At 43.4% G+C, this 17,192-nt stretch overlaps 1 protein-coding gene across 9 annotated transcripts in view; it reads right to left on the bottom strand.

Moving 5' to 3' along the window:
* RASAL2 (RAS protein activator like 2) overlaps positions 1-17,192 on the bottom strand; it is a 163,911-nt gene that overhangs the window by 39,522 nt on the left and 107,197 nt on the right. For all 9 annotated transcript variants that reach the window (XM_041478873.1, XM_041478874.1, XM_041478876.1 and 6 more), the window contains one exon: positions 7,752-7,858. In XM_041478873.1, the coding sequence (XP_041334807.1) occupies positions 7,752-7,858 (107 nt within the window). The remainder of the gene's footprint in view (positions 1-7,751; positions 7,859-17,192) is intronic.

Raw genomic sequence — 17,192 nt, 5'->3', positions numbered from 1 at the left:
TCTGCCAAGAAGCAATCTCCACAGGAGAAGGGATAATTCAGCAGGCTGCTGGAAACTTCCTCTCAAAGCTGCACAGGGAAAGCACAGAAACTCTCACCCCCAAGTATTTCCAACCCAGGGGTGGTGGTTGTTGAGGGCAGTTTAGGCTTTAGGAAAAGATGACTGTGCCAAAGACGCCAACTGGTTGTTTGTCCTTAACCTGAGCAGGGCAGCACAGGAACTGTCTGACAAATTCAAAGACAGCCCAAGTATGAGCTACTCAACTCCTGAACTGCTGCTCCCTATGGACATGATGATTCTCCACTCCAGGGAGAGCAGCCCATGCATAATAAATAATGATTGTCCTGGCTGTTTTGAAAGGGAAAGGCGAATTCAGCCATGAACAAATGAAACTGTGTAAAACCATAACACAAATCAGCCAATATTGATCATATGCAATGGTTTCAGTGAAAGTTTCAAAGCACTAAAAGTAGGGTAAAATGGGCAACAAAAAAGGTCAATTTTACACACAGTGCTGTTCCCTACATTAGTTCCTTCTGAGGGCAGACACACTGCATCTGAGCCTTGCAACGCTTCTTGAACATCTGTAATTCTTGATGAGGAGCACCAATGCATTATTAATAACACCAGGTGGGTAACTTCATTTACAGAGCCATGAGACTCATCTTCTCTGAGGGGAAGGGCTGGATGGGTACAAAGATAACCCTCAAGTGACTGTGGATGACAGCAGAACTGCCTCCCCACTAACGTGCGTGGTGAGGACATGAAGCATTTTATTCCTTAAGCTGTTCACAAGCAGCTATCAAGGAAAAAAATAGCGTCAGAGCCAAGTGAAAACACTGTCCTGTGCCAGTAATGTTGTAAAGCTATGGGAGGAAAAGAAGCAGGGGAAGATGGCCAGGTGGTAAAATGGAAAGATGAAACTAGAAGGATATTCCAGGAATGAGCAGCAAAATGCTGAAGTTTGCTATTCCCTGCAGAACAACAGCAGAAGGCAAATTTAACTGGCAAGGAGGTGAAGTTTGCTTATGAGCCCAGTAACACTCAGCATTAAAATATTAGCAGTGACTCCCTTTGAAAAGACTGAACCACTCACACAGTAGAAAAGCAGAGGAAAACAACCCTAGATACACTTTGGAGGTGATATGCAGAACAAGACAGGGACCTACAACAGCCACGTTCCACCCTCTACTCGTCAAAAAACCTGGCACTATGTCACTGAAGAGGAGGTTTGTGCACAGGCACAAAACAATAAAAAGCATGTCTGAATGTCCAAATGGAGGATAAAGCCCAATAAAATCAGAGTGGTGTTATGTAAATCTGCTGTAGCTTTCACACTAATGCATCACTCTTCTGATTTTCTCATCTCAGCAAGAAAGCTAGAACAAAACAGAACTCCAGAAGTATGAACTGATTAAAGGCAGACAAGAGGGGGATTTACAAATGATATATTTTAAAGACCAACTGTTTATTTTAGGAACAAAGGCAAGACGGGATTATAGATGTATAAAACAAATAGAATGGAAATTACCTAAGCTCCTCATGCACCCTGTTACATAAAAAAACCAAAGGGCAATTTAACATGAGAGGCAGCACGTTTCACTGATTGTCAGGAGACTTTTCCTAATGCTATCTATAAATGAGCCCATCCAATTCACCACCACAAGATATTATACAGACAAATTTTTTTCATCAAGATTAAAAAAGGATTATGTGTTTATATAAGGAAGAATAACATATGTAGCTGCATTAGTCAGGTTTAAAAATAACAAGAGTGAGCAATAATCATGCTTCAGGACACAAGCTGATCAACAGCAAGGATCAGGAAAGATATTTTTCCCCTGATGGGACAGCACTGCAGATTTGGCCAGATAACAATTTCAATTTTCCAATGAAAGATGGTCTACAGCCACAGGAGGGACACAGAATAGGAGGAACAAGTTTAGGAACAGTAATAAGAAACCCAAGGAAATGCAGAGGATACTGTAACAAGGGTACATTGATAATACACCTGTTAATAAAATGCACTGTAGGATTGTGTGCACTCTGCATGATGTGCAGCCAAAAGTCCTGCAGGAATCCAATTTCCAAGTCACTGGGAATTATACTGAAAAATGCATGAAGAAGCAAGAGCTACCTGATAGCCAAGAGGGCCACATCAGCTTTTCAGATCCCAGTTTAGCAGTGTGTTTAGCATAGACACAACTGGGAGCAGCACCTGGCTGGCCTTGTGGGAGCTGCCCAAAGCAGGAACAGCAGATGGAAGGAACATCCCCAAAAGCCCCTATCCAGGAATTAAGGAATAAAGGTAAAAAGTCTGTCTGGAGAACAACTAAACAATGGTGATAAAAAATTAACATGATAAGAACCAGGTCACCTGAGCCTGTCAGAAAGGGCAGGCAATGATTTCCTGACCCTGGCTCTTTCCCTGGCATGCAGCCCAACACTTCAGAACACCTTTTGATAACGTAGCACACATGCTAATTACAAAAAGTTATTAAAAATGAGCTTTGTTAAAGCTCGTAACATGAACCTGAGGAATGGCTGCAGGAATATCTAAAAAGAGTAATTACAACAAGTGATAAGGTATCAAGGTAGAAGGAAGAGTCCAATGGGATGTCGTGGAGATAGAGGCCTGACTGCTTCTGCTTAACGTCCTTGTTAATCATCCGGAAGAAAAGTTAAACAGCACATTAATTACACTGAGCTATATTAAATTAGGAGGTGAAGCGAGGGCCAGGGAGGCCAGAGAAATAACACAAAGGGTTCGGAGCAATTAGGAACTGGTAACACACATTCCTGTGAACTTTAGTACCAGGACTTGGAGAATCTGTTGAACAGAATTAAAAACACAAGAGCAAGAAAAGTGATAAAAGGGCCAGAAGGACTCATTTGCAGAGGATGCATTAATTAAACTTTGCATAACCTGACTAAGTCATGATTTGGAGTTGAAGAATAAAATGAGTCGGCGCATATTTAAATACTACTAAGCCAAGGACAACTGGAATGTGAGCAGTGTTTAAAGCTATGTACATTCATAGCTCCCCTACATTAACTAAGGAATAAAAGCAATTGGATCAAGTCAGGTTTACACCAAACATGAGAATAATGCTCATGCTGTTGAGGTCCACCAGACCTCAAGTGTCAGAGCCTGGATATCCCCATCACCTGATGCAACACTAAAGTTTGATGTAATGAACAAATCTGCTGTGGCAGCAAGACACTGTGAAGGTTACAGAGCCTAAGAACAGCACTGTCCCAGAATAAAGACATGGATGAAAGCGTGGTGAGCACCCTGGAGATAGTCAGTCATCCATTTATGCTTTCTGACACAGAATTCATGGAATAGCCAGGCATCACAGCACAGCAAGTGATAAAAACTGGAGCAGATTCAAACAAACACGTCACAAGAAGTAAAGAGTAGAAAGTGGAAGGAAAAATGTAAATTTCTATTGAGGGGACAGATTTGAGCACAGCCTTTTCAATGGGGGATGCTGTGGTGCCTCACACTAATGCAAATCAACAATTCCATCTCGGCATTGGTGCTGATGCAGAATTAAAAATATGCATTTGTATGCCATGGGGTCACATGGGCAGCACAGCTCAGACTTGTCCTACCCTGGCAGCACAGCGGGAGCAGAGCAGTGCTCTGGAGAAGCAACAATCTTGCTGACTGCATAAAAGATGAGGCTGGGCAACCACGAGATCTCATCAAGCTTTGACCTTCACTCGGGCTGGCTGCATTGTCTTCTGTTCCATTTAGCAGTACTCTTAAAGAGCAAAGAGGCAGACAGCACTTCTATAGATGCAATTATACCCTCAGCCAGAAACGAACCAAGGAAGACAATCTGCAAGTATCCTACATCAGGGCTCCTATAAAAAACATTGTATTTACTTCAAGGATTGTGCTCTGGCTTTCCTGTCTCATTCACACTTGTTCCTTTGCCTCTTTCTCATCTTTCTTTCCCCATTAGCCAGCAGACATGGATGAATCATATTATTTGTAATAACAACTCTGAGCCAAAACTGGAGAGCGCAGCGAAAGTCTGAGGGGTGACTTCAGAGATTCCCCTCCATCTGCAGGAGGTCTGAGGATGTGGACAGTCCCATATTTACCCAATTCCAACTGCAGAGCAATGAGGGAATGTGTCAGGCTGCAGAGCGCTGCTGGGGCTCCACAGTGCCACAGCAGGGAAGGGGATGCAGGGAGACGGAGGCGCTGCCAGGACATGGTGTGTGTGGGAAGGGAAAAGCTGGTTCCTCGCCCACCTATGCGTCACTTGCCTACTGGGAGCCAGCTCCCTCTGCCTCCCTGTTTGTTCAGCCAAATAATATCCATTATTAAAATTATGACTTCTCCTATGTATGTATTTATAAACAGCACACATCTGTCTATATGTGAGTAGGCACATTTCTTCATCTCTGTTTTGCTACCTTTTGTGCCTTTCCCTTCTCTCTCAATATTTCCTCCTGACACACCTGGGAATTGTCAAACATCAATGTACACAGCTGAACTTAGATGGAGATTAATGTTTCAAGTGCAGATAAGAAAATTTGGGGCAATGGGGAAGAAAAAGAAAGGACAAGCACCAAGAGCTCTTCTCTCTGTATGTGTTGTGCAGTGTCAGCATTTACAGAATACCCTTCACTCCCCTTGGTAGGAGATAACCAGAACAAATCATGGAATCATAGAATGGTTTGGCCTGGGAGGGACCTTAAAGATCATCTCATTCCAAACCCCTGCCATGGGCAGGGACACCTTCCACTACCCCAGGTTTCTCAGAGCTCCATCCAACCTGGTCTTGAACAGTGCCAGGGATGGGGAACCCACAGCTTTTCTGGGCAGCCTGTGCCAGGGCCTCACCACCCTCACAAACACATAGGACATGCTGGTCCATGTAGTGGCTCATCCTAAGAAGGAGTGTAGCTACTGAAATTCTGCTTTTCACACACTAGTAAATTTACATGTACATCTTTTCTTCCAGTGCCCATGCAGGAGGTAAAAAGGCAAATTTCCCAAGCTTTACATATCAGCCCTTAAAAAGAAATCCCTCATTGACCACCACCACTGAAGAGACTACTTTAAAATGCATTGTCAAGGAAATGTTTGCTTAAAGGCAATTATGCTGTTATGAATCAAAATTCCACATGCTAAAGCAATGCCAATTAACAGTATTAAAAAAATAGATGCCGTGTTCTGAGTGAGTACCACTGCCTGTGTGTGAAAGGAAAAAACCTGCACAGAACATGCTGAAAGCTACTGTCCTATTGAGAAGAGACTTTTAAATAGCTGTTCTGAGAGACAAACTTAAAAAGCTGTAAAAGCAACTTATTATGAAAGTCTCAGCATAATTTTCCATCAGGATGGAAGAAGGTTAAGCTGTCCCCTGCCTTAAGCTGCTTTCTGTTAGAAATCCAAGCAGTGAGTAGACAAGGTATGGCACAGAGTCAGGGCCAGGGGAAGAATCACTGAGACAGCACTATGCTGCAGCTGCCTGTAGCCCTCCAACCTGCACTGTAGGTGACAAAGCCTGGAAAAACAAAAAAGCAAGTTCTCTTACTATTAATCTCCTTTATATGTAGAATAAATCCCTGTCAACTAGGGACAACCTTACAGACACAAATTTGAAGCCACCTTTTGCATCCTTCACTTGCAGCTCTTCTCAGATCAGTGATCCAAGACAGACTTTCACGAGGCGCCCAAGTCACCTTTCCTCTTTCTGAGAGCTGGGAAATTCTTATTATCAGTCAAAGGCAGAAACATGATTCCTCCCCATCTTCTCAGCCACCTATTAGGTGTGTGCCAATCTACCAAGTTAACGGTGTGTTTGGTTTCAGCAGTTTTGGCTTGAGCTCATCTGTATTGTTAAGAAAGCTGACTTCTAACTGCAGCTTGCTCTTTCAAACAGCTCACAAGGTGCCATGCTTTAAAACAGGGTGATCTCAGCCCCCACTTAGGAGTAACAGGGTATAAATGGGTTACTCAGAACAAAACCTCCAAAGCCAGAAGCTTTGTCCCCATGAGGAGGACGGGAGGGTGCATTATGCTCCTGGCTGTACAGGTGGTCAGGCAGACAAAGCAGCAGAATCCAGCTCCACGTGGCACAAATAGCTTCTAGCTCTCTGCTGGTTTATGCCCAAGAAAAGCAGCCAGGTACTGCTTCCTGAGCCTATTTGCCAGAGTCCTAAAAGCACAACACACCACCAGGGGAAATGAGAAACATTCTGCAGGGTTCTTGTTTTGAAAGGGAGCAGGAGCTAAGAAGTATCAGAGAACTATTAGAGAACCACTAAAACATTACTTAAGAGATAGGATCATCATTAAAAGGAATGGTACAAAAATGAAGAAAAAAAAGGAGGCATATAAAATAAACACTACAGATAGTCATCAAACACTTCTGACACACAGCTTGCAGATGTTAGACAAAGGCCACTACAAAGCATGTATACATCTAAAGACTTAAGCTATTACTTATAGATGAAGGCAAAGAAAACAGAATTTCTTATAAATGAAGACATGGATAGGACTTTTGAAGGTTCTCAGAGTTCAGAAATCTTCCTGGAACTCTGTGAATCATGGACTCAGTATCAAAATCTCAGAACTTGACATAACAGAATATTCTTGTATCAACTTCACATACAACTAGATCAGGGCCCGTTTTTCCCCAAGTACCATCCAGAAAACAGATCTCTGAAGAGACAGAGGATCCTTCATAGAACACAGAACAGCTCAGGTGGGAAAGCACCTCTGGAGATTATCTAGTCCCTTCCAATCTGTATTATTCTATGACTCTGAAAATGGCCCAAATAAGGATACCCACTGTACTCACTGCTTCCTTGGTCCCTTTCTGCATTCCAATATATCATGAATTCACAGGTTGCTTTAAACACCATGTATTCTATACACTCTGACCAACCTTAATACTTGAAGAATTTAAATAACTCTTATTAAATCTTTTGGCTGTTTTTTAAATTTTATTTTTCAAATGACACAATGCAAGATTTATGCTGAAGTAGGCAGATTACTTGCCAAAAGTAAAGGAGAAAATGAAAACATTCACAATATTCAAGTTAAAACAAGTTCACAATATTCAATTTTGAAACAAGAACAAATATTGTTGAAAATTACTGGGCACCTCATTTTAACTTGAAGCATTTGTCTTCAGTCTAATAATAGAAATGCCTTTGTGCTCCTGGACACACTGACCAAAGACTGCCCAAGCAAAACCCAGGCTGTAGCTGAACAACTCTCATGCAGACTCACAGCCAGCCAATCTCAGAATAAACCCCAAAGAGCTCAAGAGGAATCAACACACCTGCAGAAATTTCATCAGCTTCTGAATAAACTATAAAACCATTTCAATTTTCTATGTACTTCATTGGCAAGAGGGAAAAATAACATGGTATCACCAACCTAAAGGAACTTGTTTCCTTGTCAGGATTGAATATGGAATGCAATCCCTGGAGGTGACTTCAAAAGTATTTATATAGGTCGCTGCCTACATTAACACTGATGTTTCTCTATCTGCAACTTTACATCAAGGCAATGAAAAGGAGCAAGTTAGGGATACATCAGGAATCTTACTGATAATATATGACACTTGATAGCAAAACCTCTTGGTCAACTGAAAATATTAACCAAATATTCCTCTGCCCCCAGGCTCCCCCAGCCTGGCTGTACACTGTGATAATTGAATCTCCTCCTCCCATCCAATGAGACAAATGCCCCTGTGCAGGGAAGGCACACTTACTGGAACTCTGAAAGGAGAAGTGTTCGGAACATCCATGGAGTTGGTTTTCTCAGAGGTGCTGGTCCCCGAGATGCTCCGTCTGCGAGGAGATCTCTCTGCTGGGACCTCTGAGGAAGAGAAGAAGAAGGTGGTGAATGGGTGCCTGGGGGTGGGGAATAGTCAGGCTTTGTGCTCTGTAGGACAGAAGCCTCAGGAAAGTTTTGAGTGCATTACTAAACTGCTGAATTAACCCACCTATTTACCTGTATCTTATTCACTTACTAACCTACAATGGCATTCTCACTGGCAGATTCAAGGCTGTGAATCTGACTTGACTGTGGGAGATTAAAATAAAAAGTGCTGGTAAAGATCAATACCTGGACATACTTAATATTCTGTTACTGTTTGAGAGACAGTATTCAGAGAACTTAAATCTATTTTGTTTTAGATTTAATTTTTTTACATAAGTAGTGCAGTAATTAACAGATAACTACAACCAAGACCCAGGGAAGCTCAGTTCTAGTCCCAGCAGAATGTAATTTGGCAAAGGTCAAAGTTCGGTCATGTATGATCCCACTACTTGCTCAAAGCATGCAACCAGCAGAACACTTATAAGTGCCTGGGTAATATGACATATATATCTCTGCAGATAAAAAAAAAATAGGTCAACTTCTCCTCGTTCTGGCAGTACGACCTTACTAAGACACGACTTTGGCATCTTAAATCCATGCAGACTGATCTGATGAGCACGAATATTCATAAAAGCTGCACTAGTCTTTGACTAGTACAAGTACTGGAATAATAGCATAATAAAGTATACACAGCATTAAAAATCTCTCCACAAACACACATCTATGCATTTTTATACAGAGCTAGATATGCATATGTATGCATACAGATACCTTTATCACAAGTGCTGCCCATCTCCAGCTCAATTGCCAGACTTTAAGGAATCCAGCTTCACCAAACACCCCCCGACACGGGGAGGGAAAAAATCACTTCCTAGCAGAAAGTCCATTGTTATCTTCTGAACCTTAAAGAACAGCAGCAAGCCGTGACTCCAGGCAGGGACATTTTGACTCCTGCCGTTCTCCTTTCAAGAGCCAGATGCTGCTTCAACTTCCACTGCCGGCCCTGGGGATCCGTGACTTCCACTGGAGGGAACGCCGGGTGTCTCCGACCGCCCTCCCTCCTCCCTGGCGGGGAGCGAGCGAGCGGAGCAGCAGCACACAGGACTGCAGCTCCTCAATCAATCGCTCCGGCTGCACATCCTCATTAGTTACTTTCAGGCTATTTTAACAGACGCCCAACTGCCGGCTTCCCTCCGCTACCGAAATTTTCCCTGTGCATCCTGATCCACAGCAGCGAAAAACAAGGTTTGTGGGGAGAGACAGCCAGCTGGTGCCACGAGAGCGGCGTTTTCCTCCAAAGAGGCGAAGGAAAAAAAGGAGAGAAGGCTTCTTCGGGGATAGCATTACTTGTGATGTCTTTGCACGCCGGATTTTGATTTCAGCAGAGTTATGATGCGTCTCTCCCATGGATGCTTGGAGACTGACAAAATGGAGCACAGAGGAGGAGAGGCGAAGGAATCCGGACCCTGCAGTATTAGTGTCTCACTCGGTAGATATCTATCTTTTAACAAAAGCAAACTGCTGACATGGAGCCCCTCAGCCGGCTTGGGGAAAGGATTGCTAAGAGGGAGAGCAGCCCCGTGGCTGGGCAGAGGCGAGCACACACAGGTGTGGTGTTCCACCGAGGATCGGGCAGGCACAGCCGGCTGTGGGGGCGATGCCCGAGCCCATCGCGGCCTGCCAGAGCCAGCGGGAGCCGCAGCGCGGAAATGCCCCTTGGGGAGAGCCCTCCTCCTCCGGAGCAGCACCGGCTCTGCTACAGCATCACCTGCTCCAGAGCTGCAGGGTAAGTCCAGCAGGGCACCTTTAGAGAACAGAGCACTTGGAGCCGGGCCAGAGCCAGCCCAAGGTGTTTGAGCCCGTCAGTGCCACCACCTCAGGAGCCTTTGCAGGGCTGCCCGTTTCACCTGACGGCGCACTTTCACATCACCAGCTGCCTCCCTGGCCTAGATGAAGGGAAACTTCACCTGTAAGTACTGCTCTGCCCAGAGGTAGGATATAAAGAATTGTCTCTGCCATTCCCATGTCCATGTAACAAAGGCAAACGGGATTGATGTATTCCATTGGAACAGGGCTGGAGTGAGCACCTTTGATCTTACACTGACTAGGAAGGAGTAACGTAATAGGTTTGGCTTCCTCCACTTCTCACGTGCAGGAAATCACATCAAAGCTGCCCCGGTAATTTAAAACAGTCTGTTAACTTTGCTGAGTCATAAATGGAAACACCAGCACTAATTCCCCACTATTTTCCACAACACGTTCTGCAGGAGGGGCAGTTTGGGAAAGAGCTTAACTTTAGACTGAATGGAGTTGAAAAGCTACCACAAGGAATGTGCCTGGCTCCCCTTGCCTTCCCTCTCCTCCTCAACATCCCCTCAGCAGCAATCCAACTTTTCTGCAAATAAAATGTTGGCATTTCATCAGTAAAATGAGTTTCTTCTTTTCTTACACCATCACAGAAGTGTACCAAATGGGGAAGGGAAAATGAAATATTCACTAGGTGCCTGCAGTGAACTAAAAATAAAAATTACCTTTCCCTCTCTTCTCCTTCTAAAAACAAGAGCAAATAGACATGCTTAGTCCCTAGGAAAAGGAAGACCCAGATACAGCAAAATTGTCGGGATATATTAACTGGAAATCAAAACCTGAAGCAACTTGCTGTGACGCGTGTAGAACAGTATTTTTGCTGAGTCTTGAGAAAGAAATCTATACTGTCACCACCAGGCAAAAAATCAGACAGTTCCCTCCCCTGCTCCATTAGCAATGCTTGAGGCTACTCTTGCATAATCTTCACCTGCTGCAAAAATCAATGCACCTCTCATCAGCTTAGTATTAAATTACAAGTGCTTTCTGCATTGCTCACTCTCAGGGACCAAGGCTACAGATAGATCACACTGTTTATCCATCAAAACAATCTGAAAGCATTTGCAGCCCATCTGTTTCTGGGAAGAAAAGGAAAAAAAAAAGGCAAACCAGAAGACAACCCACCTGACAGATCCTCCCCATTTCAACCTTCAACAAAAGATTGTAGAATCTTACAATGGTTTGGGATTGAATGGGTCCTAAAGATCACCCAGGCAGGGACACTTTCCACTATACCATCAAACAAATGAGTTGTAAACATCCCAATGGGTCACTTTTGTCACCTGATATCTTGGTGATACGCAGTAATATTTATCTAAATAAGTATTTATCCAAATCAGCATTTACACACTACATAGTCAGTTCCTAATTAGCTGAGCCAATTACTCTGCAGTGGCAGATGCCTCTGAGGAGGGAACTGCCCAAGGATACAATGCAGGCAGGTCTCTTCTCCCATCCTGTTGAGCCACTCTCCACCCTCAGCAACAGCAAAGCTTGTTCTGTAGGCCAGGAGGAAGGTTTGTGTAAACCAGGTGCCACTTACTACACGGAGCAGTGGTGAGGGTTGCCCTGCTTTGAAGGGAACCCCCTCTGCCTCAATGGTGTAGCCTCAGTGCCCTCTGGTCACCACAGGGCTCTGCGGGTTCGCCTAAATTTCCTATTGCTGGGTGCTGTGGTCACTTGAAAGACTTGCTGTGGTGGAAATTTGTATTTTCACTGTGAAGAGCTTTTTCTCCAGATGGGAGAAGCAGACACTAAACAAACCTCCCAGCTCTGTGGGACAGCCACACCAGGTAGGAATTATTTGCAGATAGAGAAGGAAGAACAAGAAGAGGAAGAAGTGTCTCAACAGCATTTTTTCTGATGGGTATTACCTAGTGAAATAGGAAGCTTCATATCAAAATAAATAAAAATGGTAATGTTTTATCTTGCAATAAGCATTCTCTCTCATTTTGCTCACCTGGGGAGAATTCAGACTTGGGCCCAATCCACAGATTGGCATAGAAATTTCATTAAATGCCTGTACAAGAATGCTAGGGTAAAAGCAAACTCAAACCCCCTAATCTGTTTTAAGTCCTGAAGTCCAAGTTTGTATTCTAACTAAAACACATTATGCAAATCCTGCAAGGTATAACTAAAAGGAAAAAATGGAAATTTGCAGAGATAGCTTTTCCACATTTATCAAGGCAACCAGATAGGGAAAATACATCACAAGAAGATACATCAGAGTGAAAGCAACCAAGTTTCAGGACACTGGAGTGCACAAAAGCTGCCAGGCCTGGAAAGGGAAATACAAAGGGAACCCTGCAAAGCTGTAGAACTCCAACATCAAACAACTGCTAGATACAAACTATGATCAAAAACTCTCCCAGTCCATTACCAGGGGTTTGTAAAGAAGTTACTGTGCTTTACTAGGGATTGAGTCAATCAGATAAATCTTGGAAGATGATCCAGGTAACTATAAAAGATTTTTAATTTACAGACAGGCAATTCTGTAGGTGTTAGACACTTGCATTGTGCAGGCACATAAAAAAGGTGTAATTGAATTAGTGTCCAGTATGGAAGGTGCATAGAAAGCAACCTAAATGACACAATAAGTTACTCAAAAGATTCTTAAGTCATTGATTCCTAAATGACTTTACAGTCTGAAAGGCAAGACCTAACACGCAAAGCAGAGGAATACTAGAGGAGGCTGGAAGAAAGAGCACAGATATCGTAGGAGAGAATAATTTGGGGGTTTCAAGTATAAACTCCTACAGTGTATTTTCCCTGAAAGTTTGGAGGAAAATGGACATAGCATTGAGTGAGTACAACATCAGCTGTTCTTACACTGATGCATTCGCTTTGAAGTGGGAGAACAAATCCTCCAGCTCTGCAAACCAAGTCAGAAATGAAGCAGATGCACGTCCCTAAACTGCTCAACATACCCTCTCCTGGCTGTACGAAATTTGGGATAGCTGCTCCTTTCTGACCTGCCCATGGAACAGCCTCTAAAACCTCCCTTAATGGTTGACTCCACACACAGCCAAACATTGCCTGGACAACAGTGCCAACACAAAAGCAGGGACAAGGAGCTGCTGGCCATGACCTGGAGATGCTGATGCCCTTTTTAGTTCCTAATGATCTTGGACTGCCCCTACTAATTCAAATGACCTTGTGTTTGCTGCAGAGATTGCACACAGACAATTAACGCCGATCAGCTGACGCATGGTAACTTGCTCCTGCAGCCTAATTTGTTTAGAGGCTTACGACTTAAACACACATTAGTATGATATCAATATTTATTGTCCTCGTTATTAAACAACAGCCTTGAGCCACAGCTTTCCAAACCAATCTTTTGACTGTCTGTAAAAGGGCTGTGAATAGAGGCATTCTCTAAAAAGCAATCCTTTGGGATAGCCTCATTGGCTCTTGAACACACCAAAGCTCAACAGCTCCTGCTTGTTCCTCTCCATGGCCCAGAAAGCTGCTCCGAGCCTCAGCACTTCTTGCTCTGTGGCAGGATTTTGTCCCTGAGCAGTAGGAATTATTGTTATGGACACAGGAAAAGATCCAATGTACTGCAGACACCCAAGAGGTGTCAGTGAACCCTAAACGTGGTCCCAAAGTTAAGACACCACTTGGGAATGTTTACTGTAAATGCATCTGCACATTTCTCTTAAGAAGAAAAACTTTGGGCAGTCTCCCCTGATTTATCTTGCTACCATCACACAGTTCAGAAGTCAGGCAAGCTGACAGAAATGAGAGGAAGTGGACTGAACCCAGCGATCAGCTTGTCAAAAGGCACAGAGAAGAAAACCAGAGCAGTAAGTAACAATGTTTAGTCCAGTTTAGTCCATTGGCTGCAGGGCACATGCCCGTTTACAAGGTAACCCTTGCCCAGTGTGTTTGTAACTATTTCAAACAGGCTGTAACCAAGTTTAATTACAACTGCGCACCACTTAAAAGCTTTTAAAAAGAAATAAGGTCAGGTAACTGAAAGACCAAAGAAATTAAGCACCAGAGTCGTAAAGGTTTCCCGGTAAAGTGTTAAAACCCAAAAAATACAGTTTGTACCCTACCGTACCCAGGAACGAGAGAAGGCTTTTCTCATCTTCCGTGCTGCTATCCAGCCATTCGGCCACATGCCCGGGAGAAAGCAGACTTATTCTCCAGCCAGAAAACTTTTCCATACAGAACACAGTAAGTGAACGAAGCAGGGTAGGAAGGATAGGGAGGAGCTGATGGTCTTGGGATTCCAGCACTCCAGTTACTGTCTACACTGGCAAACATGGGAGCATGATGCTGCCCTGCTCTCTCAACCCTGCCTCTGACACGGCAGGCATGGGTGGGAGCAGTAACTGGGATTTGTACTTGTCCCTTTGTGTCAGGTTTCAGTCCAAGCAGGAACAGAGAGAAGGCAAAAAAGGGAAGCAGGGGACACTGAGGTCTCAAAGTCCAGAAGAGGCAGCAGGTTATGACAGAATCAACTTAAGTAAAAAGTAGAAACACATCAGTGCTGAAGAAGCTCAAATAAGTCAGCACAATAGCTCATCAGCTAAGTGCAATATAGCCCTACCACTCCTCACAGTGTTGGCTTTGTTTGAAGGCTCAGGTATTGTGCTTTATGCTAGGAAAAAAAAAAAAAACAACCAAAAAAAACCCCCAGCAAGCTCAGAGGCAATTTAAATCCCCTCCCCACTACTAACGAGCCTGCATTCCCCTGTTTACAAGCCCCTTCCTGCTCCAGCTATTATCCCAGCATCCCAGCCTTCCTTGCAATGAATTTGTTCATGCAATGGCAGGTTGATCAATCTGTGAATAGGAAGCTCCCACCCCTCCCTCTCCCCTCCTCCTGCATGGCGGCGGCATTGATCGGCAATAATGGAATCTGCTGCTGGCTGCCAACAGCAGCAGACACAGGGAACTGCTCCTCTTCCTCAGCACCGAGCAGCAGGACAGGGGGAAATTCCTCCTCTTCCTCAGCACCGAGCACAACCACAGCCCTGCTGGATTCAGCCCCCACTGCCACAGACAGAGGTAAGGACACAGCAGCAATCCTGGGGGCTCAAAGAAGCCATCAGCACTCATGGGTGGTTATTTATCTAAAAAAATAAAAACAAGCTAAATGGGAAATAATTCTGCCCTGCCTGGAGAGCGAGCTTGCTCTGCAGTGAAGCCCCGTTGTCGTGACTTTATGAAGGGCCACATTTAATTGTACGGGACTTACAGCGTAAGATTTATTCTACACAAAAGAGCGTTTTGCAGGTTTACACATGCATGAGCAGTGACGAATCCTGGTAAGTGAGGGACTCCTGGGCCCCACAAATCAAAATTGCCTTTGTCCTCAGGGGATGGGGCTGATGCTCTGATCAAACTGCACTCTTTAAAGAGACAGCTGCCTTTTGCTCACCAGTTTCTGAACCTGTCTTTATTTTAAATAATTCATACACTTGCCAGTCCCTATTACAAACAAGGATATTTGCTGACCACTGACTAAAGCCCAAGCTACACCAAAAAGCCATTAGATCAGCAAAGCAAAAAATTAGATACCAACCAACAAATAAATTGAAAAAAAAAGAGCTATCAAGTCCCAGCAGGGAGGAAAATTCCAATTACTAATACAAACTGTAGCAAGTATTTGTGCAGGACAGATATTTTCATGAAACACCTGCCAAGCAGGGCAGATGCTCTACAGAATTCCCAGTTAATGAGGGAACATGGGACAGGCAGTTCAGGAGCCAGGTACCCCAGCAGCATGCCAGACTGAGCAGAGCTGTCCTCCTGTTCCCACTGAACAAGTGCATCTGTATCCCATATCTGGGATGGAAACCCAGAAACATTCCCTACATCGTATAAAATCCTGTGATAGATAGATTTCCCATCTATGCAAAAAGAGCTGATTTTTTTTTTTTTTGTACTGTTCCAACAAATTTCCCTCTGTGTGTGGGAGGATCACATTTTGTCCAACTTCCACAAGTAGAACCTTTTCTTTAAGACTGTGCAAACTGCTGATGTAAATCTACTTGCAAGAAGAATGGAATTAAAGAACTTTTAGAGAAAGGATAAGATACTTATTTTGGTCTATCTGGTTAGTTAATATGAAATGAAACTTTCAGCTCCTTTCTTTCAGTTCCTTAATCTAATACTGTACTCACAATCACCTGTGTCTGTCTTTCCATTAAAAACTTGCAATATTAACTATCATCTCTATAAATAAAAGGTTCTAGAGAAAACAGAGTTATGAGTATTGATTTCCCATGAATGCTTACCAATTTTATATCCTTTCTAGGAGTACAAATTACATACAGATCCTGTTTTCCTCCCTGGCTGCCTCATCTTGTGTAATAATTTAGCTTTATTAATCCCTTCCAATATTTTAAAATGTTCATGATAGCAGGGGAAGTATATTGCATATCAAATACAAAACTGGCTTATTGGAGTATTTTAAAATATGCGAAGATAAAAAAAACTTTGTTAAAAATGGAGCTAGAGCTGGCAAAGACTTCAGTCAGGAGGATGCGACTAGGAACTGAAAGAAACTGAAAGAAACTGAAGTTTCTGATAAGCAGATTTCTCCTGTGAATTAACATTCCTGGGGAAACCCACAGAAGGGAAAACCCTGCATAAATACATCCCTATTATTTATCTCAGTTCTGTGTGGTTTAACAGGTCACACTATCACGCAGTGCAATACAACAGTCACCTGTCTGCAAGGGACTGTCAGGAAGTGGAGACAGACATCAGAACAAAAGCAAGAATTAAAAAGTCCTTGTAAGAAAGTGAGTCATGAACACAGTCCCCCTAGAAGTCCTGGAAATTTGAAGTGATAGAAAAGATGTAAAGAGACACCAGATCCATCTAACCTGACTTGAAACACCTTTAGAACATCCCCCAGTGACTTCACCCATTCCCTGAATTATCTCTGAACAAAGACCTGTCTTCCAGAAAAAGGGACCCCCAGTTGTCACCACCCTCACAAAGACACAAAGAGCCTGTCTGATCCCCTGTAAGCTGTTCCAATGGTTAACTCCACTCTGCTTAGCAAATTGCTCCTTAATTCCAAGACTGGATTTATCAAGCCTCATCTCCCAACCACTGGGCTCTGGCTGAGGTTTGTATGCTTTGACAGACCATTATCAAACACTGGTATTAGAAATGTCCTCCTTACATCCTTTGAATACTTAGTTTCAAACAATCCCTTCAAACATATCTTCAGACTCCTCTGGAGCTCTGATTTTGATTTTTAAACCTTTGCTGTGCAAGAAAGCCAGAGATACAGCTCCACAGCTGCAGGAGGGATGCAGTGCTGGTCACAGCAGAACTTTTATTTGGAATAGCTTCTTAAATTTGTCTTAAAGGAGGTCTTGTGCTCTAAAGCTTTCCAAAAACCATAAAAAAAAGTCTTGTCCAAATTTTCCAGGACAAACAGATTGCAAGATAAAATGTAAATCCACATGAGAAGACCATTCAAAACATGACTAATTTA

Source organism: Pyrgilauda ruficollis, unplaced genomic scaffold (assembly GCF_017590135.1).
Source record: "Pyrgilauda ruficollis isolate IOZ18807 unplaced genomic scaffold, ASM1759013v1 scaffold47, whole genome shotgun sequence".
Taxonomy (NCBI): Eukaryota; Metazoa; Chordata; class Aves; order Passeriformes; family Passeridae; genus Pyrgilauda; species Pyrgilauda ruficollis.
The sequence above is the reverse complement of the archived record's forward strand: the minus strand, read 5'-3'. Positions and strand labels throughout refer to the sequence as shown.